The sequence below is a fragment of the Capra hircus genome, chromosome 28 (assembly GCF_001704415.2).
Source record: "Capra hircus breed San Clemente chromosome 28, ASM170441v1, whole genome shotgun sequence".
In the NCBI taxonomy this organism is placed as follows: domain Eukaryota; kingdom Metazoa; phylum Chordata; class Mammalia; order Artiodactyla; family Bovidae; genus Capra; species Capra hircus.
The window spans coordinates 30,026,440-30,052,990 of record NC_030835.1 but is presented as its reverse complement, the minus strand read 5'-3'; the positions used below and the strand labels follow the sequence as shown (position 1 = coordinate 30,052,990).

Genomic DNA, 26,551 nt, shown 5'->3' with positions numbered 1-26,551 from the left:
GACATTTGCACCCACAGGTTCATAGCAACACTATTCACAGTAGCCAAGACACAGAAACAACCCAGAAGTTCATCAACAGACGAGTGGACAGAGAAAACATGATATAAACATGCAACGGAATATTATTCAGCCTTTAAAAAGAAGAAAACTCTTGTTTCTTTTTAAAGAACGTGATGAACCTGGAGGACATTATGTTAATTAATATAAGCCAGTCACAGAAGGATGGATACCGCACGACAACACACACACAAAGGATCTAGGTCAAACTCACAGAAGCAGAGAGCAGGATGGTGCTTGACAGGGGGTGGGGGAAATGGGGGAACTATTATTTGATGGGAATAACATTTCAATTTTAAAAGAAGAATAAGTTACAGAGATATGCTGCACAACATTGTACCTATTTAACAATACCGTACAGAACAGTTAAAAAGGTGTTAAGAGGGTAGATCTCATGTTAAGTGTTCTTATCTCCACTAAAAATAAAAAAAGTCAAGGCTCGAGAGGAGCACAGCTGAGACTTTACGAAAGTGGAAGGCAAAAGAAATAAGAATAAAGGGGAAACAACAGAGCGAAGGGGTAAAGACCAGATGCAAGAAAGGGGAAGGCGTCAAAAGACACACCAATAGTAACAAGACAAAACCACCGTGTTTGTTGTAGCCACAAAGGCAAACAAAAAGCCACCACTGAAAACTTGGCAACTTCAGGATATTAAACGAAGAAAACAAAAAGCTCTATATATCCCAATGTTCCTCCCCAAAGAAACAGATATTTAACCACTTCCCAAATTGATGTTTTCAAATTGTGGTGCTGGAGAAGGCTCTTGAGAATCCCTGGGACAGCAAGGAGTTCAAACTAGTCAATCCTAAAGGAAATCAACCCTGAATATTCATTGGAAGGACAGATGCTGAAGCTGAAGCTCCAATACTTTGGCCACCTGCTGTAAAGAGCCGACTCATTGGAAAAGCCCTGACGCTGGAAAAGATTGAAGGCAGGAGAAGGGGATGACAGAGAACAGATGGTTAGAGAGCATCACCGACTCAATGGACATAAATTTGAGCAAACTCTGGGACACAGTGAAGGATAGGGAAGCCTGGGCTGCAGTCCACAGGGTCACAAAGAGTTGGACACAACTTAGCAACTGAACAACCACCACCTCTCCTTCAAGGCTCATCTCAAAAGCTCTCTAAGCTGGTAGCTCTCTCTCCTTTGAAATTCTCTTGAAATTAGTTTTTTTAAAATTATACCTTCTAATTTTATCATCAATTTTTATTTAGAAATAGTTTATGATTCATAAGAAGTTGCAAAAATACTACAGGATCTCTGTCTACCCTTCACCCAGCTTCCCCCAATGATGTCTTAGGTAACCGCAGCACATTATCAAGAACAGAAAATTGACATTGGCCCAAAACAAGTGACTAAGATACAAACTCATTGTGTGTGTGTGTGTGTGTGTGTGTGTGTGTGTGTGTGTGTGTGTACACGTAAAGGTGTAATTTTATCACTTGTGCTGATCCAAGTAATTATCACCACAATCAGCATAGAGTCATTACAAAACCACAAGCAAACTTCTATGTGTTGTCCCTTTAATTGTTATACCTTCTCTCTAATCCTAACCCCTGGCAAGGACTGATCTGTTTTCTATCACTGTAATTTTCTCACTTTGAGCATGCTATATTAATAGATATGAAATTATACAGTATAGAATCCTTTGAGATTAGTTTTTCATTCATCACAATGCCCCTGTGATCCTTCCAAGTTACTGTGTATATCAAGTTAATTCCTTTTTAGTGCTGGGTAATATGTCATTGAGTATGGATGCACCACAACTTAACATTTTAGGGGATATAAAAATACATAAAACTCATTATATTTGGCTTTGCATTAATAGTATCTTATTTCTTATGTTTCCTTAGGCCCTGTTGTTGATCATAAGCATTAGAGGCCAGAGACCATGTCTTACAAATTTTCTTTTTCTCCTAAGTTATAATCATCATACATCTGACACTAAGGACCAGGAATATAATAAAGGATAAACATCCCCAAAAAAACCTACATAGAAAATGCCTCCTAAACAGAATACTGTGGCTTTATGAAGTTATTGTTGGAATAAATTGCTCTTGCTCTACTACAGAAATGCATTGCCTAGAGTAAAAATTTTAAGATTTATTTCATTGTCCACTAGCTCGATTGTGAATTAAAAAAAAAAAGATTCATTAAAAGCAATTCATGACAAAATACCACTAAGCAAAATGAAGATACCAATGTATATAACCAATAGAAAATCAACTACCAAAAGGGAAGTTGCAAGACATGGGGGAGGGGAGACATGGGGAGAGAAGACACTCGAAAACACTAAAACATTAACACTTTGGATACAAGGATTCTGGATGGTTTTATGAATATTTCTGCTTCTTCTGACTGCCCCCAAATTCCCTCTAATACATCTCTGCTAAAGGAAAAAAGATGTGGTGGATATGAGAGTTGGACTGTGAAGAAAGCTGAGAGCTGAAGAATTCATGCTTTTGAACTGTGGTGTTGGAGAAGACTCTTGAGAGTCCCTTGGACTGCAAGGAGATCCAACCAGTCCATCCTAAAGGAGACCAGTCCTGGGTGTTCATCGGAAGGACTGATGCTGAGGCTGAAACTCCAATCCTTTGGCCACCTCACGCGAAGAGTTGCAAAAGACCCTGATCCTGGGAGGGATTGGGGGCAGGAGGAGAAGGGGACGACAGAGGATGAGATGGCTGGATGGCATCATTGACTCGATGCACATGAGTCTGAGTAAACTCCAGGAGTTGGCGATGGACAGGGAGGTCTGGCGTGCTGCAATTCACGGGGTCGCAAAGAGTCGGACACGACTGAGTGACTGGAATGAACTGAACTGAACTGAGAGGGAAAAAAACAAAACAAAACCAACCACCATACAACCAAACCAAAGGCAGAAGTTTGAAGATTCTGTTCCTTTGGAGATTATTTTAGTTCTACAAGCCATTCATGAAAACACTGTCTCTGTGAACATTCACGCACTAGAGATAGGATTTCTTCTTTAGCTCTCCCTGATCTGGCTCTGCCCTCATCAGTCCATCAAGGCCGCTCTTGCCAAGGTAGGCAGCGTTTCTGTGCTGCCAGCTGCGTTGCTGCTCTCCGCTCTTTATTGCAGCTGACCCTGGGGCAATGAGGGACAGAGCTGACCCCCCTCCCTTCTTGCTGAAAGGCTTTGTCTTCGCCTCAGTGATATCAGATACTGCTTTTCCTTCCCCTTCCCTGGGAGCAACTTCCCAATCTCCTTTGCCAGGTTTCCTCCTGTACATGACCTCTAAATATTACAGTCACTTCTGGATCAGACGGAAGGGTTTTTCTCTTCTCCCTGTACCTTCCATGACTAGCTGATCTTATCTATTTTAGTAGCTTTAAAATAGTTTTTAGAATAGCTTTTGGTTTACAGAAAAGTGGCTAAAATAAGTATAGAGAGTTCCTGCACTTCACACTCAGATTCCGTATTATCATTATTTGATCACACCACATGCTTTGTAGGATCTTAGTTCCCCCACTCCAGTACTCTTGCCTGGAAAATCCCATGGAAAGAGGAGCCTGGTAGGCTGCAGTCCATGGGGTCGCTAAGAGTCGGACATGACTAAGCGACTTCACTTTCACTTTTCACTTTCATGCATTGGAGAAGGAAATGGCAACCCACTCCAGTGTTCTTGCCTGGAGAATCCCAGGGACAGGGGAGCCTGGTGGGCTGCCATCTATGGGGTCGCACAGAGTCGGACACGCCTGAAGCGACTTAGCAGCAGCAGCAGTTCCTCAACCAGGGACTGAACCCATGACCTTGGAATTGAAAGCGTGCAGTCCTAACCACTGGATTGCTGGGGAATTCCAACAGATTCCCTATTATTAACTTTTTATGCCGCTGTGGTACTTTTGTCACAACTAATAAACCAACGTTGATACGTTACTACCCACTCAGGTTCATACATTATCTGGATTTCCTGAGGTTTTCCCTACTGTCCTCTTCTGTTTCAGGAATCCGTTTAGGATAGCATGTTCTACGCATAGTTGTCATGTCTCATTAGGCACCTCTTGGCTGAGATAGTTCCTCAAACTTCCTTGTTTATTTATGACCGCATCAGTTTTAAGGTGTACTGATCAGGTATTTTACAGACAGAGTGTCCCTCTACTGTCTGACACTTTCCACGTGGGGTGACAGGCTTTGGGGAGGAAGACCGCAGAGGTAAAGGGCTCTTCTCATCACATCGTATCAAGGGTGTGTGTGTGTTAAGTCGTTTCAGTCATGTCTGATTCTCTGCGACCCTATGTGCAGAGACCCTATAGCTCACCAGGCTCCTTTGTCCATGGGATTCTCCAGGCAAGAATACTGGAGTGGGTTGCCATGCCCTCCTCTAGGGGATTTTCCTGACCCAGGGATCGAACCAATGTCTCTTATGTCTCCTGCATTGGCAGGCGGGTTCTTTACCACTAGTGCCAGATGGGAAGCCCTCATATCAAGGGGACATACTACCAACATGACTGACCACTGTCGATGTTGACCTTGATCTCCTGGCTGAGGCAGCACCTGTGAAGTTCCTCCACTATAAAGGTACTTTTTCCCCTTCCTTCTCACACCGTATTCTCCGCAAGTCCTCATTTGCAGTCCACGTTTAGAGATCAGGGAGCTAGTTCCACTTCCATGAGGACAGACTGTCTGCATCAATTATTTGGAATTCCTCTGCAATGAGAGATTTATCTCTTCTCCCTGTTTAGTTACTTAGTCATTTATTTAGATCAGTGTGAACTGATGGATGTTTGTTTTCTGTTTGGGTTACAATCTACTATTACACCATTTATCGTTCAAATGTCCAGCTTTGGCCTTTGGGAGCCCTTTCAGCTACTCCTGTGTCTCTAGGAACTATTCTTATCTTTGTGTTTTTTGCGCTTCTCCTTACTATGTTGGCATTACCGGAACGTCCACATTCATCTCATATATTCCCTGCCCCAGGCCCGAGAAACATACATTTCTCCAAAGAGCCTCAGTTCTTTTAACTCGAGAATGGAATTAGAAATCAAGATAGGGGCAGCAGCTATGCTTGTTGCTACTGCAGTATAGATCCTTTTAAAAACTTCACTATTCCCCATGCCTGACGTAGGCACATGAAAACGTGCTAATTGGGAATGGCTTTTTCTTAGGCTATATAAAATAGTGAACAACTTCAAAAAAATTGCTGGAAAAAATAATCCTCTATATAATCCACATGTACAAGTCCACATATAAGCAAGAATTTTTCGTAAGTTCTATCAGGTTGTGAGATAGCCCTCAAAATATTCCACCAAGTTAATGAAAATACAGGACTGCCAAAGTTGACCAGAAATGGTAAGGGAAGAAGAGCCAAAATACTTAAAATGGAAGTGAAAACTATACAAACAGCATAGTTCCACTCAAGAAGTGATTAGATATTCGTAATATTGAGAACCACAAATTCTTTCAATAAAAAGTAAAGTGAAAAGAAAACTTGAAAATTCAGATGTTGCTCATATATTATGCATGCAACGGACTAGAGAGAATAGGAGTAATTCCACTGCCAAGAGGAGTTTATAATCTACTTTGATGATATTCTAGAATTTCAAAGATCGTACAACTGTTCTTACAAAAGCTGACTGAAATTTAAAAAGAAAAAATCTAATTGTTACTTACTATGATGTAGTATTAATGGACAACCAACTAGCTTGTCTGTACAAGGAAGCCCCACGTTATAGCAACAGGGACAGCAAAAGCCATAATTCTGTGCATGGAATAAATCTTCCTGCAGAGTATTTGTTACCACAGAAGTTAATATTCCCAACCAAGGTCTCACTTTTGTTTTTGGTTTCTTCAGTGACCACAACACTACATTGAACGAATTAGAAATCACATGCATTTAGGTTTAAATAAATCAAAGAGAACACTAAATTATACTTAACATGAATCAGCATCAGTATGAGCTATAAAAGCCTTCCTCTTTCGTGCTTCTTCCTAACTTACGACTTTCTTTCCCATCGATAAATCAGAAAGCAAAGAAGACCTTTATCCTCCTGGTAGTGAAACCCACATGCTCTTTGGGGAAACCTGAGAGGCAGCTTAAGAGAGAAGCTTCTGGAGAGATCTCAAGGCCACTGCAGAGCAGGAGAAACAGACTCAGGAACATCCTTTGGGGCAAGAACAAGTGACGATTGTGCTGAAGATCCGCAACAGAAAGTCCTTTTGATTTGCAAACAGCCCCTCTTCACTCTGTCAGATGCCTGAGAGCGCGCCGGCCCCAAGTGGACAAAAGCGGCCACACTTTGTGCTGGGCTTTTAAAAAATGACCCTTCTAGAGATGTCCTTGGTGGGCCGGTGGTTAAGACTCTGCATTCTCACTGCAGGCGGCATGAGTTCGATCCCTAGTCAGGGAACTAAGATTCTGCATGCCACAGGGCTTGGGCAAAAACAGACAGACCAACAAGAGCCAAAAGGTGTGACCCCTCTTACAAAGAGTCATAGCAGCACAGCGCTGGGCTGGATCCCAAACTCACAAAACCAAGCCATTTCTGCCTCCTGCTATCCTCAGCCACCTGCCTGGCTGCCGCACTTCCCCTCTGTCAACCTGAAGGGCATCCATCCTTGGTGTCCCATGATCACAACGGACAAAATGAGATGACACCCCAACGTGAAGCTGTTTCACTGTCCCAGACCACAGAACCTTTATTGCTGCCACCCTTTTAAGCCGTCACCTCACTTTATTCTACTGTGAGACTGTCCCTCCAGCTCCCTTTCCCCACCTCCCACATTTTTCCAACTCTGCTGAAAACCTGCTTACAAGCAAGCACAAGAAGGGCAGCCTGGACGCTTCAGTCACAAGACACAAGCCCTTGGCCGGCTACCTTTTCCTTCCTCCCTCCACTCACTGCCCTCCCTCCCTGCCTTCCTCTTTCTTCCCTGCTGGATCATTAATTTGCCCTCCTGGCCCGAGAATCCCATGCTGTGCGGGTATGGAGCCAGGGACCCCAGGGAGAGAGTTTTTTGGGGTCAGATGAAGACAAGCCCGCCTTTGAGGGGAAGGCTTCTGAGGAGCAAAGCCAGAGACAGAAGCAAAGGCAGTTCCTTCTTGCCCGGTCTGCGTCCCAGGGCTGAGGCCCACTCGCCATCACTGCAATAGCAGGAGGCAGCCTGTGCTCGGAAGGACACAGGCCTTGGAAATAAGACATGCCCTGCCTCGCCACTTCTTGGCCATCTGACCAGTAGCTATGGAACCTCTGCATCACTGCTCCCTCAATTTTAATACACCATCTGCATTAATTATTCTGAGGATAAAAAGGAGATGGTGAATACAGAATATAACGAGAGAACCCATAATAAGCTTTGATGCATCTCAGAAAAATCTACCCAAGGTTCTTGTCAATTCATTGGCACCTAAAATCATAGTCAAAGATAGTCTTTTCACAAAGGGTTTTTAGAGTTAAATTACATTTTTTGGTTCCAGAAAAACTGAAGAAAACCACCAGCTGGCATTACAATATTTGTGCTTAAAAATTTGAAGCCAAGACTGTTGTGATGGTATTGATCTTTTTTTTATGTTTCTGGACAACACATGACCCCTCTCTGTTTACAGCTTTTATATGCTGGGAGGGAACATATTCAGGGGTACCTAATAAATACAGCAGAAATGAGTCGCAGAGGCAGCTGAGAACACATACTCACCAGGTGATATTGGCCGGCTTGAACTGGGAGAAGGTGTGTAAGGGATCGGGCTGGACACAGTGCGAGGTCTTAATCCTTGTGCAGACATCTCGTTAAAATACCTAAGAGGCAGGATGACATGGTTAGCGCCGCCTGCCTCCCAGCAGTTCCTCAGAACTCTCCCCTGAGAAAATGTCAGACGCTCGCATCATGAGCTAGAACTGAACGTGCAGAAGGCGCCGCCGTAGCGAGGACACGTGTATACTACAGGCGCCAGAGCCAGGCTGCGGTGCTGCCTGGCACAGCGCTCTCTGCAGGGGTGTGGGTGAGGGAACCCACGGTGTCTTTACTCAGGATGGAGGCACAGAACAGTTATGCAGGAATTCCCTGCCCCCGTCCCAAGAATGAGACACAATCATGTTGCAAGTGTGTGTGGTGTGTGTGTGTGTTACTGGCTCAGTTGTGTTGGACTCTTTGTGACTTCTGCCAGGCTCCTCTGTCCATGGGATTCTCCAGGCAAGAATACTACAGTGAGTTGCCATTTCCTTCTCCAGGGGGACCATCCCGACCCAGGGATCAAATCCAGGTCTCCCACATTGTAGGCAGATTCTTTATGGTCTGAGCTACCAGTGGGGCTCAGTGGCTACATGTAAATGCTATAATGGCTACATTAAATTGTTCCTTGAAAGGCCAACCCACACAAGCCCTCTGAGATGTATGTCATCAAATTAAAGGTGCGTGGTTCCCTGAGGTGGATGTCAACTGTTTACAAGGCAGGCCTTGCTTAACAAACAGTCACATGTTTGAATGGGGGATGTAATAAAAGACACTCGGGTGAGTACCTCAGCAGGTCACACTGTGAGCGTCAGACTTCTTCCTGGATTCAGAAATCACATTAGACCTCACTCGGTGAACAAGCACAGAGAGCTGACGAGGGCGAATTTCTGCTTGAGAGACTCTCTAATAAGGGATCCTTCCCAGGCTTTCCAGCCAAAGGAAGGAACACGTGCAGACACGTCTACCCTAGAGGCAATCTTAGCCCAGATGTTTAATCAGCTCACATGAGGAACTTGAACACAGTTATTTCTAGGCCGGTTTAGTCAATGCAAAGAAAACAAGGCTCCCAAGTCTGGCACGCACCTGTCAGTGAGCTGCCCACCACCAGTTCTCCCTGCTCTCTTTAGTGTAGCCCACCATGGTGCTGCTAGACCAGACGCCTTGGAATTCTGCAGCCAGCAAGGCTACTAAGACCACTTCTTGGTCTTAAACATATGTAAGTCTCAAGCGTCTATTTTCTTTCTCCCAAATGTGATGTTGTCCCCAGTAGGGACAGCAGATGTCTTTACGGGCAGCTGTACGTGACTCCTGATAGTCCAACCTAAGAAAGGCAGCAGGGACCCCCTGCAGAGCACAGGGAGCTGCATGCAATCTGCTCTATTAACCTATTCGGGAAACGAATATGGACAAGGATAGATGGATGAATATGTGTTAGCTGCTCAGTCATGTCTGACTCTGCACTCCCATGGACTGGAGCCCACCAGGCTCTGCTGTCCATGAAATTCTCCAGGCAAGAATACTGGAGTGGGTAGCCATTCCCTTCTCCAGGGAAATCTTCCTAATCCAGGGACTGAACCCAGGTCTCCTGCACTGCAGGCAGATTCTTTACCATCTGAGTCACCAAGGAAGCCCAGATATCTGGATTTGTATAACTTAATCACCTTGCTGTATACCTGAAACAAACACAACGTTGTAAATCAACTATACTCTTATGTATGGCAAAACCAATACAGTATTGTAAAGTAAAATAAAGTAAAAAAAAAAAAAAAAAAAAAAAGAGTGGGAGAGTGGGGCTGGGAGTCAAACCTTGTTTCTGATGCTACCATGCACACTGGACAAGTCAAAAAAAAAAAGAAAGAAAGAAAGGCAAAACTTCTGCAGTAAATACCAATTCTGGGGAAAAATCGATTTTTCTCCAGAAGCCTGAAGTAGCCTTAGTGTTGTTACTGTCGTCAGAGAACATGTCCCTCAGAGTGCGTCATGTTCAAAATTCAAAAACAGGGGATATATGTATACAAACAGCTGGTTCACTTAGCTGTACAGTAGAAATGAACAACAGTATAAAGCAACTATATCCCATTTTAAAAAAAAAAATCAAGCACAGGGTGCTGTGTATGTTAATACACCCTCTGCTCCATGTCTTCAGGTAGTTACTTAAGTAGTAAGTTAACTAATATTCTAGCTGCTGTTTTTAGTCAAAACGGTTTTCAGAGGATAAGAATTTCAGGAAGAATGAGACACTGTCAAAAACAGTGAAATTCAGAGTTAAGGATGACGGTTTTAGAATATAAACTTCTGAGAAAAAAAGACTCACTTTTATTCTCTTCAAATAAGGAAGATAGTTTTAAAAACAGATATGTCTGTTTTTATTAAAATATTTTAAATGATAAAAGTAGATCTTCATTATAAAAAAAAAATCATACATTTTTCATGAAATGATAATACTGTCACTGCCCACAGTGAATTAATCAGAATGCCTATTAGCCCTCTGGATCTGTTCAGTAAGAGAAATGGAGTGCTGATCTGCTAGAACTGTCCACGTGTGTTCAAACAACGTGCTCTGGTGTCAACAGCAAATATGAGTCATCACAGCCATTGGCAGACCCTGGTCAGAGACCGGCTGCCCAGGCCTGTCGGATGGCGGCTGTCTTAACAATCACCTCTCTTCAAAGTACAGGGCAGGAGGGTGGGTAGGAAAGGGAAGGCAAATCTATCTAGCTAACCAAAGGATGACTCTCTTATTCCAACCCATTTCTCAATGGGATAACGAAGGGTCTTGATATTGAGGCCTGGGCAGATAAATGTATTTGTTTCGGTTTTGAAAAGTAGCTGCGAAAAGGCTGAAAAGTCACCAAGTGTGTTAAAGCAAAACCTCTGGCTTTCAACACCTTTCGCCCATCTCTGGCAGACTCTTTCAGCCCCTCGACACATTTGCTTTCTCAGGCTGTACCATGCATGGCCTGCTCATTTTTTCTGTGAACCAAGATGCTCCCACCCATACTCTTAAGGGCTTCCCTGGCGTCTCAGTAGTAGCAAAAGGAGACGCAGGTTCAATCCCTGGGTCAGGAAGGTTCCCTGGAGAAGGAAATGGCAACCCACTCCAGTATCCTTGCCTGGGAAATCCCATGAACAGAGAATCCTGGCAGGCTACAGTCCATGGGGTCGCTAGAGTCGGAGGTGACTTAGCAACTAAGTAACAATCACCCATGCCCTAAAGAGACGTGACAGGATCAGATGAATTCAACCACACGTGGATGCTGCCTCTCTACACGTGACCTGCCCCATGCCTCTCCTATCAGTAATTTGGGAAAGGCCATCTTCTTCATCTCTCTGTGTTTAGGGAGGATGGTCAATCGTCTTCATTTATCCCACTCTCGGCAATCACTTTGAGGTGACAGTATTCACCATGACAATAAATAGACGTTCCAGCCGTCTCCTACCACACCTCACAGGAAGTGAAGCGGGCTGGAGGCTGGTTTTTGTCGCCATCGTTCCCCCGAGGTTTGCGGGACGCGCACACACCTTTCGTCATCCATCTCTAAGCTGGACTCGCTCTCGGAGAGCTGTCGACAGAGGGCCTCTCTTCTCTCCATCTCCCTCTGCAGCTTCCTCTGCAGCCTCAGGTTCTCCTCTCTCATGTGACGTTCCTCCTCCAAATACTGCGCCATTTTCTCGGAATCTGAAAAGCCAGAGTTCTCGATTAAACCAAGGTCCGTGCAGTCACAGTTCACTCTTAAAAAGACAGGGCTGGTCCAGCCTCTGTGCCACAGACCAAGAACAAGACAGCCATTCTCACTGCCCACACACAGGTGACATCTGGATTTCAAGTTAATTCCAAGTACCAAGGTTGATCAATGATCTGCACTTAGGAAAAAAAACTGTGAAAAGCAGTGCTAAAGGGTTAGGCGGCATTAATCCCACTTCCTCGCCTTCTAAAGTGCTCTATGTCGAGGAAGACATGCCGGAGCTATGTCTGGCCTGAGTGGTTACCAGAGCTCTCACTACCTTGCTGGAGTGGAGAGGGGAAGGGGACTAGATAGGGAAATAAACTCAGCCCATGGGCTCCCCTCAGGGCAACAATTCTGCTGCCTGTCAATGCCAGACATGCTGGGGCAGGCATCTATGGGCGCACACCCAGAGATCACACTTGTTAGCACACCCCCAGTGCAAGTGGTGGGGGTGGGGTTGGCGGGGAGGGGGCTGAACATGGAGAGCCTGTGTACTCAATGAGCTAGGTAACAGTTATAAATCTTTTTATAAAGCCAGAAACTGACGTAGTAAGCACTATGTGATCAACCTTTCCGATCAGTCTAATTTTGGCTGTATGTGTTACTGTCTCCTACTGGTGCAGTGTTTTGGAGGCAGACAGCAACTCAAGACCTGCGTGCAGCCAGGTTCTGGGGATGGCTCTTGCTTATGACAAGTACCCCTTCTGCAGGAGCTGCCCCAGATGTGGCGCAGTCAGAACTAATCGGCCGCAGGGTTAGACGCTATAGAATCAGGCTGAACCCACCAGATTATCTCTTGGAGGAATCTGAAATGTGCAACCAACATCTTCCTGGGGCTTTGGAATCCCCTTCTGCTGAGCTGTCTGCCCTCCGGAGTGACTCTGCAGGATTCTGTGGCATCCTTGCCACCAAAGGTAAAACATGACCCTCTGCCCTTTCCCGGTTTACCCTAGGCAGACCTCCCCCATTTCCTGGTTTACCCCAGACAGAATGTGTTGCTACTAAGTAACGAAAATAACCTTCATACAAAACTCAGTGTCTACTCATCTTCTTGGCTCCTTCATTCCCCCCCAACCCCCCGGCCCCGTCTCAGCCAAGGAACTCGGGAAGAGTACAATCTCCACCTACTTCTCTTTTCCGAAAAGTACTTACAAGTTTAGAGTAGCCGTGACCACGTCTAACAGATAGTCCTACAGGATACTACCGCATATTATCAGTCTGGTTCAAATTTAAGGAAGGAAGGCAGTGACTGCTACCCTGACAATTTCTCTCCCATAAACTGAACCTATTTTGACTCCCAAGTCTACCAAATTAGTTCCAGTTTTACATAACTCAATGGAGGTCTGGCATTTTTAGCAAATAATGACTTTTGATAAGTACTCAATGATTTCCAAGAGACCATCGTGACAGAATGCATCCAAGTTTTCGAAAATCCTTATTTTAGAAATTCAAATGAAAACACCCAAATTATCAAACACTATTATGTGTGCTAAATGCTAAATCTCTTGGCTGTTTTCAATCTAACCAGAAACCCTGCTGTCTAATCCAGATGCAAAAATCTCCTTAATTGAAGGCATGCTGGGGAAATATTTACAAAGTACACTTTTAATATAAATGATTAAAGGTATTTCATCCCAAATATGTTCGGGGCAGAATTTTTCACTTGCTCTACAGGAAGTGCTCTATCGGCCTCTTGGAATATTTATTGTTTCTAGAATGAGAGGGGCAGCTGTCAGAGCAAGTTGCCTTTCTTTTCCATAAAGAGAAGAGAACAGAGGATTCGTAAGGCTTTGAGAATAATTATTTAAGAGGAAACCCTGTCTTTCAAAGAAAAATGGCAATCCTTTAGCATCTGGGGAAACCAGCAGGGGGGAATCCTTAAACAATAAGCTATAGACAAGAACATCAGTCACCAGGAGCGATGGCTGAAAAGACTGCCTGGCAGTTTGGCAATTAACCCAGAAGCCAGAGGCACAGAGAAGGCACCAGGCCCACAGCCTCTGGGTGTGAGAGACCCAGGCACAGATGGCTGAGACCGTGGCATTCCTTGGCTGCCCTCTACCGGCAGGTCGCCACACCTGATTTCACGGGGCTGGGTTTACTCTTGGGTCTTCCCTGGTGGCTCAGATGGTAAAGCATCTACCTGCAATGTAGGAGACCTGGGTTCAGTCCCTGGGTCAGGAAGATCGCTTGGAGAAGGAAATGGCAACCCACTCCAGTATCCTTGCCTGGGAAATCCCACGGACAGAGGAGCCTGGCAGACTACAATCCATGGGGTTGCAAAGAGTCGGACATGACTGAGCAACTAACACTTCATTTACTCTCAGGAGTCATCCTCTTTCTCCCACACTGAGCTCCCTAAAGCTTTGAAGTCACAGCTTATACTTCTGCCATCTTCAGCCACCTCACAAATTCAGTCAAAATTAGTGTCAACTGAAGGTGATTTCTAGTCTCCCAAAAGATAGTTCCTATATGATCCTAAGGTGGCCTGTACCTGGCTCTTTTTTTTGGCCGGTACGTGGGATCTTACTTCCTGGACGAAGGATTGAGCCCATGTCCCCAGCACTGGCAGCAACCTAAACACTGGACCACCAGGGAAGTCCCAAAGCCTGTACCTTCTGCATTCCCTTTCAAGTTTATGGTAAGAAAATACTCCTGCTCAGATTCCATCCAAACCAATGAAATTAAAATCCACGAGGATGAAGCCTCTCCACTGGTCTACAAAAACTCCCAACGTTCATCCAGAGTTGAGAGCCATTTGGAGAGAGGTTCAAGCTCAGACTCAGCTTGACTTAGAAAAAGGCCCAAGTGCCCTAGGAGCTTTCAAACGGAACTAGATTATACGACCCAAGGAGGCAGATGCAGGTGGATGAGGAAAGTCTCATGAACTTATCCTCTAAATCCAACCTAAACCAACTGTGAGCAGCTAGGAGCCACACGCAGCTGCTTCAGGTCAGCTTTTCCTGTCTTCACGAAATCCAAACAGCATTTATAGAGGCCTCTGCTGATATCCAGTCTCTCCAGGGACCAAACATTGCAATAGCAAGGAAGTAGAGGAAATAAGATATCCTTCCCAAATTTATTCCAAAAATGTTGTCTGGGGAACAACAAGGCAAGTATACACAGGAAAGAAAAATACACTCGAAAGATTTCAGAAAGGGGCTGAAAGACCTTTGCCTGTCCAACACAGCAAAAACTCAAAAAACACCCAAACCTAAAACAACTAACACTTGAGAACTCTTTGACTTGTTTTCACGGAATACACATCCATGGTGATTCCCAAACTGGGGGTACGTGATCAGAATTGCCTTTATTAAAAGAAAAAAATACCGATGACAAGACTCTACCCCTAGAGAAAGCCCAGAAGCCTGTATAGGATTAGACAGGATGGTGGCCTCCTACAGATGTCCACATCCTGCTCTCTGAAGCCTGTGGCCATGCTGTCTGACATGGCAAAAGAGACCTGTCGACATGGTGAGGTTAAGGACCCTGAAATGGGAACTCATCCTGGATTATCTGGGTGGGTCCGATGCAGCCCCAGGGTCTTTCAGGGGAAGGCAGGAGGGTCAGAGTGAAAAGATGTGACAAGGATGGCAGAGGTAGGAGTCATGAGCCGAAGAGTGCAGACGCCTTCAGAAGCTGAAGCAAGCAAGCAAGCAGTTTCTCCTTTCGAGCTTCTTATAAGGAAACGAGCCTTGCTGACACCTTGCTTTTAGCCCAGTGGACCTGTTTTGAACCCAGACCTCCAAAAACTGCAACATAATAAATTGGTGTTTTCAATCAGTGAGTCTGCCTCTTTTTTCTTCTTCACCATCCTAAGTGTGGTTGAATTTTCTCCTCCCCATGTCTTGCTTCTCATGAGACTTTCGGGGTCAAGCGATTCCTGGCCAAGAAACAAGAGCAGAATTGTCCCACTCCCCAAAGGATTTGAATGAAAACTGGTAATAAAATCAGGTCCAGTTCCAAGAGAAGACATGGGAGAAGAACCAAGCTGGGTCTCAGGAGCCTCACACATGAATGGCACACATTTATGCTGTGTCAAGGTCACTTCCATCCTACCATATCACTTGCATCTCAACCACACAACTGCTCTCTGAACAGCCCGCATGAGTTCTATAGAAGAGATGGAATGGCTGGCTCTCCTGCTGTGTTTCTCAGCTAGTACTCTATCTTACTAATAAACATGTGACATCTTTTGTTGGAAATAAAATAAATGACTAAGTTTGTGCTCATCTGTTAACAGCAAGCAATAGGACACGTAACACACTGTATTTCTTAAAGGTTCCCAAGATGACCTTGATGTCCCATCCCAGACACAGTACTGGACTAAAGCTTGCAACACTTCAGAGAAGAAAACATCAAGATAAGAATCACTGAAAATTTAAATGTGCATTTCATCTGACTCAGCAAGTCCATGCCCTGGAGTTTACCCTGAAGGTATTCTTACACAGGTATCAAAATATGGGTACAGAGATGTTCTCTGTGGTTGCACATGGCAGCTCAAAGGGGTCTGTTGATAAGAGATGAGTTAAATAAGCTACAGCATATCCACACTATCAAATACTGCACAGCCTTTAAAGGAGGAGTAAGGCAGTTCTGTATGTATTGGCAGGGGAAAAATTGCAAGAGATAGTGAAAAGAGAAAAATGCAAAAAAAAAAAAAAATGTTCACTGTGCTACTATTTATATAAAAGAAGTCTACACACATACACACATCTGAGGACTAAATTAAAAATGTGTTAATTGTGAAAATTTGGGGGGCTGGGGGTCAGGGGTGAAAGAGACTTATTTTTCCCCTGCATACTTTGTACTGTATTATCTATTCAAATAAATTTGAACAGTCTAAAAGCTGAAATAGGAGAAATGCAAGCAAATACACAGTGACCAATCACATATCCAGAAATTAGCTCCTTTGCTTTCCCAAAATAAAAAGAATATACTTAAAAAGCATTGATTCGTCAAGTACCATGAACAACTGTTAGCTGAGGCCCAATTTTGGTAGTAAAGAAGACAAATACTCTTCTCTGCATTAATGCTCCCAAAGTACACTGAGGCCTCCAGCATCGCTTCTGTTAGCACCATCTAAGAGATGAACACCAGGGAGCTGGTGAGAAGGAGTACTACCTCTGATATAAAATAGATAACTAATGGGGACCTACTGTATAGCGCAGGAAGCTCTCTATTCAATATTCTGTAATGACCAATATGGGAAAAGAATCCTCAAAAAGAGTGGGTGTATGTAAACGGATAACTGACTCACTCTGCTTGCTGTGTAACAGAAACTGACACACACTGTCAATCAACTATCTTCCAAGTAAAAGAAAAGAAATAGTGCCTCTGATCCTGGACCCTCCTGAAATTATGTGATTTTCTAGTATTCTTAACTATTTGCCCTGCCCTATTATAATTTTTTTAAAAATAAACTACTCCAGGATGACAGACATAGAATTATGTACTGTCAGTGAAACACAATGTGAATTCAATTTATACAGATTCAAGGGGAAATCCATGTGTTTAATCAGACTCTCTCCTTGGTACGCGGGTCGCTTCTGTGGGCAGACGGCCAATGGCAGCCAGCTACGTACGCTGCAGCTGGGCCGCTCTCAGCTGCTTCTTCAGCCTCTCCACTTCATTCTTTAGAAACCGGATGTGTCTCATCATGTTTTCCGGAGAGTCGATCTCCATGGAGATGTCTCTAGGCGATGGCGGAGCGGACACCGGCTGGTCTAATTTCTCCTGCAGGATTCTTCAGTGAAAAGAAAAGTCCAACAATGAAAGACAGTTTGTCTTTAAAAGATAACACACTGATGTGATGCTCACCATCACCTATTTTAAAAATACATAAATAAATTCTTCGTAATTGAAAAATAAACAAAGACAAAACCACACATTCTAGCTGGGAGGTTTGTTTTAACAGCATGCTCATGTTAATCACCAAAATTCACTAAATTGTTTGACTCCTCTGCCCATCTTCCAGTACTTTCAATCACCCTTACCTGACAGTCAAGTCAAAGGACAGAGCTGAAGAATCCACCTTCCCTTTCTTCCTGTTAAATGGCCACTGGTAATTAAGCCTTACATAAAAAACTCCAACACTGGCTTCTGATTATCATGCCGGGCATACCCTGGGCAGTCAGGATGATTTACTGACTAAATGGTCCACATGTTGGGCTTGAGGGAATGGAGACCCTGGAGGAATTTCCTCTCAGTACTTTTAGTTGAAACTTTAGAACTATAGATCATGAATCTTTTTGGAGGGTTGTGTCAAGTAGACAGATACACTTCTCAACTTCCCTCCTGAAAAACCAATCCTAAGATTTCCCTGATCCAGTGGCTAAGACTCTGTACTCCCAATGCAAGGGGCCCAGGTTCGAACCCTGGTCAGGGAACTAGATCCCACATTCAACTAAAGATCCTGCTTGCTGCAACTAAGACTTGGCACAGTCAAATAAATTAAAAAATAAACATTTTCAAAAAGAAAAAACAAGGGCAAGGCCAACTGGATGGAAGCCCCTTTGCTTCTGGCCACAGCAAAAGTAAAGAGTTAAAGACAACACCAAAAAAAAAAAAAAAAAAAATGTACTGGGTTAATAAGTGGTGGTGCCACCTTCTCTATCAATTATTTTTAGTCTGAAGTACATAAAGCTCTAATATTTGACAAAACGACAATTTCATAAAGTTCCATGCAATAATCTGGTATTTATATATATATAAAACCTTCCACTGCTTTCTTCAAAGAAAGATTGACTGACAACAGACCTATCTGCCTCCTTTTTATAAACTGCTGGTTAAGTTTTTGGTTTAGTTTGGTTTTTACCTTTGAGTTTATCCCTTGCTGAGAAAACTAGTTGGTTAAATACTGTAATGGTCTCTCCATCTATTAGATGAAATAACTTTTCATGATTCAATTTATTAGTACTACTATAATAAGGCAAAACATAACTGATTCAACTACTGCTGGAACAATTCCATATAGGTACACCCTGGGTCTTCACTTTTTTTAAAAGCCTGTGGAAGATTCCCTGGAGAAGGGCATGGCAGCTCACTCCAGTATTCTGGGCTAGAGAACTGGATGAACAAAGGAGCCTGGCGGGCTAGAGTCCATGGGCCACAAAGAGACACAACTGAGCGACTAACACAACAACCCACACGTGAATCTGTTTTGCAGATCTCGAGATGAACTCAATCTATGGTTATTCATCCAAATCAAATATTTATGGCAAGTATTTCTGGTTAGTAAACTAAAGTTCCTAGTGAAGTAGGTGAATGAATATTTTCAAGAAGTTTCCTTTCTACACCCAAACACACATCCCATCTACAGAACTTCCCTGCCATCGGCCCTGTTCGACTCACCCCAAAGCACACAGTGCTTAAATCTAAGGGCCCCACCAGATCTTTTTTTGTGGGGGACTGTGTGGCACAACACGTAGGATCTTGGTTCCCCAAACAGGGACTGAACCCATGCCCCCTGCACTGAGAGCTCAGAGTCTTAACCCCTGGACCACCGGGGAAGCACTCCCACCCCAGTTCTTGCACAAAGGGATTCTAGATTACATGTGTTGCTGAGTTTTTCATATCCATGTACATATATTTAACAGTAAAAACACTAACCTTAAATATGTACAAGTAAGTCTATAAAAAATAAAGTTTTGTAGACTTTAGTAAGTCTTAAAAACACAAAGATGATCATTTTGCTATTAAAACCTCAGCCTTCCTCATGAAGTACGCTCTAGAGATATGTGATCAGTCATGGTACACAGCACACATCCTAAGCAGTTCAGAAAATAACTGGGGAAGCGAGTTCAATATGGTAAAAAGTTGCAATTGAAGTTATCCTTCAGAACAACTCAGGGGTGGACAATAGTGCCTTATCTAATTTCTTCATAGCCTCCAAAATCAAATTAAAAGAAATTCTACCAGGACAGTAAGAGGGGAGTATAAAGATGGACCAACAGAAGCATAGTTCAGTTTAGCTGCTCAGTCATGTCCGACTCTTTGCGACCCCATGGACTGCAGCACACCAGGCTTCCTTGTCCATCACCAACTCCCAGAGCTTGCTCGAACTCATGTCCATTGAGTCGGTGATGCCATCCAACCATCTCATCTTCTGTCATCCCTTTCTCCTCCCACCTTCAATCTTTCCCAGCATCAGGGTCTTTTCCAATTAGTCAGTTCTTCTCAGCTTCAGCATCAGTCCTTTCAATGAATATTCAGGACTGACTTCCTTTACAATTGACTGGTTTGATTTCCTTGCAGTCCAAGGGACTCTCAAGGATCTTCTCCAACACCACAGTTCAAAAGCATCAATTCTTCGGCACTCAGCTTTCTTTATACGCCAACTCTCACATCCATATGTGACTACTGGAAAAACCATAGCTTTGACTAGACGGACCTTTGCTGGCAAAGTAATGTCTCTGCTTTTTAATATGCTATCTAGTTTGGTCATAGCTTTTTTTCCAATTCCAAGGAGTAAGCGTCTTTTAATTTCATGGCTATAATCACCATCTGAAGTGACTTTGGAGCCCCCCAAAATAAAGCCTCTCACTGTTTCCATTGTTTCCCCATCTATTTGCCATGAAGTGATGGGACCAGATGCCACGATCTTAGTTTTCTGAATTTGAGCTTTAAGCCAACTTTTCCCCTGTCCTCTTTCAATAAGAGGCTCTTTAGTTCTTCACTTTCTGCCATAAGTGTAGTGTCATCTGCATATCTAAGTTTATTGATATTTCTCCCAGCAATCTTGATTTCAGCTTGTGCTTCATCCAGCCTAGCATTTCGCATGATGGACTCTCCATAGAAGTTAAATAAGCAGGGTGACAATATACAGCCTTGACACATTCCTTTCCCGATTTGGAACCAGTCTGTTGTCCCATGTCCAGTTCTAACTGCTACTTCTTGACCTGCATACAGATTTCTCGGAGGCAGATCAGGTGGTCTGGTATTCCCATCTCTTTAAGAATTTTTCATAATTTGCTGTGATCCATACAGTCAAAGGCTTTGGCATAGTCAATAAAGCAGAAGTAGATGTTTTTCTGGAACTCTCTTGCTTTCTAATTTGATCTCTGGTTCCTCTGCCTTTTCCAAATCCAGCTTGAACATCTGGAAGTTCATGGTTCACATACTGTTGAAGCTTCATTTGGAGAATTCTGAGCATTACTTTGCTAGCGTGAGATGAGTGCAACTGTGCAGTAGTTTGAGCATTCTTTGCCATTGCCTTTCTTTGGGACTGGAATGAAAACTGACCTTTTCCAGTCCTGTGGCCACTGCTGAGTTTTCCAAATTTGCTGGCATATTGATTACAGCACTTTAACAGTATCATCTTTTAGGATTTGAAAGAGCTCAACTGGAATTCCATCACCTCCACTAGCTTTGTTCCTAGTGATGCTTCCTAAGGCCCACTTGACTTCACATTCCAGGATGTCTGGCTCTAGGTGAGTGATCACACCATCATGGTTATCTAGGTCGTGAAGATCTTTTTTGTTTAGTTCTTCTGTATATTCTTGCCACCTCTTCTTAATATCTTCTGCTTCTGATAGGTCCATACCATTTCTGTCCTTTACCGAGCCCATCTTTGCATGAAATGTTCCCTTGGTATCTCTAATTTTCTTGAAGAGCGCTCTAGTCTTTCCCAGTCTGTTGTTTCCCTCTATTCTTTGCACTGATCACTGAGGAAGGCTTTCTTATCTCTCCTTGCTATTTTTTGGAAATCTGCATTCAGATGTGTGTATCTTTCCTTTTCTCCTTTGCCTTTCACTTCTCTTCTTGTCTCAGCTATTTGTAAGGCCTCCTCAGACAACTATTTTGCCTTTTTGCATTCCTTTTTCTTGGGGACGGTCTTGATCACTGCCTCCTGTACAATGTCATAAACCTCCGTCTATAGTTCTTCAGGCACTCTGTCTGTCAGATCTAATCCCCTGAATCTATTTGTCACTTCTACTATATAATCGTAAGGGATTTTATTTAGGTCATACCTGAATGGTCTAGTGGTTTCCCCTGCTTTCAGGAGGATAGGCTATCAACATTTTCCCCATTTGACAAATTAAAACAGCGTGCATCCACCAAGGCATTAAAATGTCCCACTGTTACTCCTTGGTCACATTCAGCACAGTCCCCCAACCCCACCTCCAACACACACACATTTACATACACTACACAGAACAGCAAGACTCAACAAACCGCTTTTCAGCTTCAAGTTTATCCATCCTCTTCCAGAGACGGTTCACTAGTGCTTCTTGTTCTTGTTCCAAAGTATTTTCAAGGTCAATCTTCTCCCGTCTCAACTGGAGAAAAAGAAAGAAGTTTTATTGAGAATTGTAGGCCACTTAAACTTTGTTAGTTAGATTTTTTGATTGGAACACTAGGGTCCCTTTCCATGGAGAAAACTGCAAAGAAACGGTCAATTTTCCGGCACAGACACATTAAGTGCATTTAGTTCTTAAACTTTAATTGAGAAAACTGAGATACGTTCACTCTTTGATGTTAACACTTAATTGCTCTCTGGTAGGTGGATCACAGTGGTTGCTTCAGCAGTTACTCAAGGCACATGGAAAGTCTTCCTTAAAAAGAGTTTGAGGAGCTTTGCTTGCCAGTTGTCCCAGGACATAAATGGATTTGTCTCCCTAGTCCTGCATGCATTTCAACATTAAACCAGAAAGGTTGTACTTCCATTTACAGAAATAACTCCAGCACTGAAGACAATTCTACCAAGTGATTAATGGGTACATAGAAATGTGTCCTAAGATACAAAAACATGTGCGAAAAGGATGAACACCACATTCACAATACTGGTTACTTCTGGGGAGGTGGGGAAGAAGGAAAATGTGATTTAGGGGAAGGCAAATGGTTGCAGGGGGAACCCCACACTGCATGCTACTTCATAAAAAGAAGCAATTTGGGGAAGCAATTAATTTAATCTATTAACATAGAAAGTGAAAGCGTTAAGTCACTCGGTCCTGACTGTTTGCGACCCCATGGACTGTAGCCCTCCAGGCTCCTCTGTCCATGGGACTCTCCAGACAAGAATACTGGAGTGGGTTGCCATGCCCTTCTCCAGGGGATCTTCCCAACCCAGGGATCGAAGCCAGGTCTCCCTCATTGCAGGCAGATTCTTTACTGTCTGAGCCAACACAGAACAACAAGCAGTAACTGAGACCAACAGCAGACACAGGGTAATAGGGATGTAGCAGAGAACTGAGGAATCAGAAAGGTCTGCCCTCTGGGGACTTTTCTGGTTGGCCAAAAAGTTCATTCAGGTTTTTCCATTACAGCTTGTGGGAAATGCAAATGAACTTATTGGCCAGCGCAATACATTCTAGTAGTGGTAAAGACATTAAAAGAAACCATTTATATGTTTTAGTAGAGAGTGAGAGAGATATGAAGAAAAAGAGGGCTGGTGACGGGGACAGAAAGTGCCATGATCAGCAGAGTTCACAGCACCAGGAAGAAGGAAATGTGTGGTATCACTTTTTGCATACTTATCTATCTGCTTGGGATATTAAGTAATTTTAACAGAAATCATTTTTTAAAAAGGGGGCAATGTTATATCACTGCCCCCATGCTGTCTCTTCAACCAACTGGAATTTATCTTTTCAACCACTGACTTAACAGATTATTTCTGATTGCACAGCTACACAGCTGTCCAGGTATTAATAGCAGAGTTCACACTTCTTTAGCAGGTGAGAGGCAAGCTCCTCACTGAGCAAAGACCCCTATGTAGACATAAAGTGAGACCAATTCCATGGACAAAATGCAGCCTTTTACAGCAACCAAAGCAGACATACCTTACTCCACCAGTCAATGAGCCAAGATCGCACAGTCAATGGAAAGCATAGCTTCATTGCATTTTCTTTGCATGGGCAAAGCGAGAAATTCAGACTAAGCTGGAAGCATCAAGCTCCTCAAGATATTAAACAGCTCCTTTTCCCTGCAAGGAGGAAAAACCCAGGAACACCTCACAGAACTCCTATGTATCTTTATGACCCTCTGACCACATTTTGGGCCAAGGTTTGAAGTACTGATACAATTCACAGTCATTTATTTAAAGAAACAAAATGCCAAGTCATTACCCTTTAAGGACCCTATTGCCATGTTTAACTAAAACATGACAAGGGGTACTTAGTAGGTGAGAAAAAATTCAAGCAAGGCATCGTTTTGTAATATAGATGCCTAGTAGAGAAACTAATGCCCAACAGCTTGTTTTTAGAGTAATTGTGCACCATGCAAATCTACAATTCCAAAAAACAAAATCAAGACAAAGCTGTCTTTATCCACATATGACTGACTCGGCATGTGGTTTTGAGGAGGTACTAACCTGCCCTCGGGCTTCCCAGGTGGCACTAATGGTAAAGAACCCACCTGCCTATGCAGGAGACGTAAGAGACGCAGGTTTGATCCCTGGGTGGGGAAGATCCCCTGGAGGAGAGCATGGCAACCCACTCCAAGTATTCTTGCCTGGAGCATCCCATGGACAGAGGAGCCTGGAGGGCTATGGTCTATAAGATCAGAGAGTTGGACATGACTGAAGCGACTTAGGATGCACGCATGCAACCTGCCCTCATCTATGAGATGAGAAGGCTGGCCTCGATGACATCTGAGGTCCCTTCCAGGACCACCCATTCTATCATTCTCTGTCAATCTCAAGACGGCACCTGTCTCAGTTCGCCCTAGTTCTGTTGAGATTTTTAGAAACAGAAGCAGCAAAAGAAATCATCTAAATCCACTCTTTCATTTGAGAGCTGAGGAACCACTGATCCAGGGAAAGTGATGCTGCCAGCATAGGAATGGGGATCAGTCACCGTGGTGACCAAAGCAGCTGGGTCCCACCTAACCAGCAAGTTCTGAGCATCTGGAGGGGCACATAGGATTTGGGGTAAATTATCCAGTAATTCTTGGAAGTAGTGGAGCAGGGGGTACCTTAGTGAGTCTAAGAGAATGTAGGAGCAGATAAGAAAGCAGGAAAAACAGAAGTTGAACATGAATCTCAGCTTCTTTTTGGTACCAGTTAGTAGAGCTATGTGTGAGAGTGTGTGTGTGTGTGTGTTAGGTCACTTCAGTTGTGTCTCTTTGCGACCCTATGGACTGTAGCTTGCCAGGCTCCTCTGTCCATGGGATTCTCCAGACAAGAGTAATGGAGTGGGTTGCTATGTCCTCCTCCAGGGGATCTTCCCGACCCAGAGATTGAATCCATGTCTCTTATATCTCCTGCACTGGCAGGCAGGTTCCTTACCACTAGTGCCACCTGGGAAGCCTGTTAGTAGAAACCCGAGTTTCACCCTCTGGAGGCCTTGGTTCACTGAAGTGGGCAGAAAATTGATAGCTGGTTGCCACGTGAAGAACTTCAGAACCTCCCGAAGTTCTTTATCAGTGCTGCCCTTCCACCTCCTGGCCATCTAATCCCACAGCCTATTTATTTACAGCCAAAGAGTATAAACCAGGACTGCTGTTTCCGACCTAAGTAGATTTGCAGTGCTTGCATTGCCGTGATATCAAACAACCCTCAGATCTGACAGCGTGCGTTAAACTGACAGGGTACTGAGCCGGAAATTCTTGCTGGAATGGAAACACCAGCTCAGGGCTGCTCTCATTGCTTCTACAATGCTGATTCCCATCTGTAACAGTCTTCCCCATCTCCTTTTAAATTCAGTGTTCACGCCACAGGTACCCACTCTTCCATTGCCAAACATCAAATTCTCAAGCAAGCCCAAGCCCCTGCTGACTACACTGTCTATGAGCATGCAGCACCAGTGGATACAGCCGATTTGTAATTAAGTCAGGTCAATGGACTGTCAGCCAAACTCCTTACTCGTCTTCAGTAGCTCTTCCTCCCACTGCAAGTTAATTAACATTGCACCAAGAGTTCTTATTATGTTTCCCAAATAAATCACTTCTTTAATGGATAAACTTAAGTGTATAAAAGTAGAGCTGGTTCATTTGAATTCACAGCCCTTCTCAGTGGGCTGACACTCACCACCCAAAAAGCAGAGAAAGCAGGGGGCAGCCAAGAGACAGCTCCAACATTACCACACCTCTCTCTCAGTGGAGCATTTTCCCACTTACAGAGAACCCAGATGCTCGGAGAGGTCGGGGAAGGGATACGTGGAAAAAAAGCCTGATGAGAACCTTAGCAGGACCATGTACTCAACTACAGAATTTTGAAAGGTTTTAGTGGATCATTTCAATCTACTTTGAAAAGTTTTAGTCTGACCACCAAATTACCATCATTCCTATGTGAAAATATATTTTGAACGCCAACCATTTGACTTAAAAACCCAGTTTTGGAAGGCAGCCCATGACAACTGCCCGTTCTATGTGCACCAGAAATATACAGAGAAGGGAATTCCCTCGCGGTCCGGTGGCTAGGACTCCACTGTGTTGCTGAGGGCCCAGGTATGGTCCCTGGTCAGGGAACTATGATCCTACATGCTGTGTGGTGTGGCCCAAGAGAAAGAACAGAAAAAATATATATACTGATAAAAAGACACAAAAGAATCACAAAGAATAGCAAGATAAATAGGGTTGTCCCTTGGGTGAAAGTATTAATAATATTGGTGGTAATTTATCTTTATATCTTTTCCTGCTCCCACACAATTTTTAAAAATATTTATGTATTTTGGCTGTTTTGGGCTTCCTAGCTGCAGCTCACAGGCTTGGCTGCCTTATGGCACATTCCTTCGTGGGGAACTAAGGAACTGCCTTAGTTCCCCACCCAGGGATCGAATCCGCATCCCCTGTATTGGCAGGTAGATTCTTAACCCCTGGCCCACCAGGGAAGTCCGCCCCACACAATCTTTTAATGAACATTTACTATGCTTATAACAAAAAAAATGGGAAGACAGTCAACTTACAAATGAACAATTTCCTAATTTAGGATATTAATTCACATATCTAAAACACAGAATGAATTCATATACTCTAAGAGGAGAAATTATACTGAAGGCTCAGCTAGTTATCTGGAAGACAGAATCTTCCAGAGAGCCTTGAGTTATTAACCTTCTTTACCACTGCTTGTGCATTTGTATAAAAATTAGATTTGTTCTTTGAAATGGGTACAACTTCAGGACAATAGTAATACCTT

The 26,551-nt window shown here is 43.6% G+C and overlaps 1 protein-coding gene across 1 annotated transcript in view; it reads right to left on the bottom strand.

Moving 5' to 3' along the window:
- CCDC6 (coiled-coil domain containing 6) overlaps positions 1 to 26,551 on the bottom strand; it is a 111,091-nt gene that overhangs the window by 6,694 nt on the left and 77,846 nt on the right. The window contains exons 4-7 of the mRNA XM_018042380.1: positions 21,655 to 21,758; positions 17,064 to 17,224; positions 11,273 to 11,429; positions 7,715 to 7,815 (exon numbers count right to left, since the gene is read on the bottom strand). Coding sequence (XP_017897869.1) covers positions 7,715 to 7,815; positions 11,273 to 11,429; positions 17,064 to 17,224; positions 21,655 to 21,758 — 523 coding nt within the window. The remainder of the gene's footprint in view (positions 1 to 7,714; positions 7,816 to 11,272; positions 11,430 to 17,063; positions 17,225 to 21,654; positions 21,759 to 26,551) is intronic.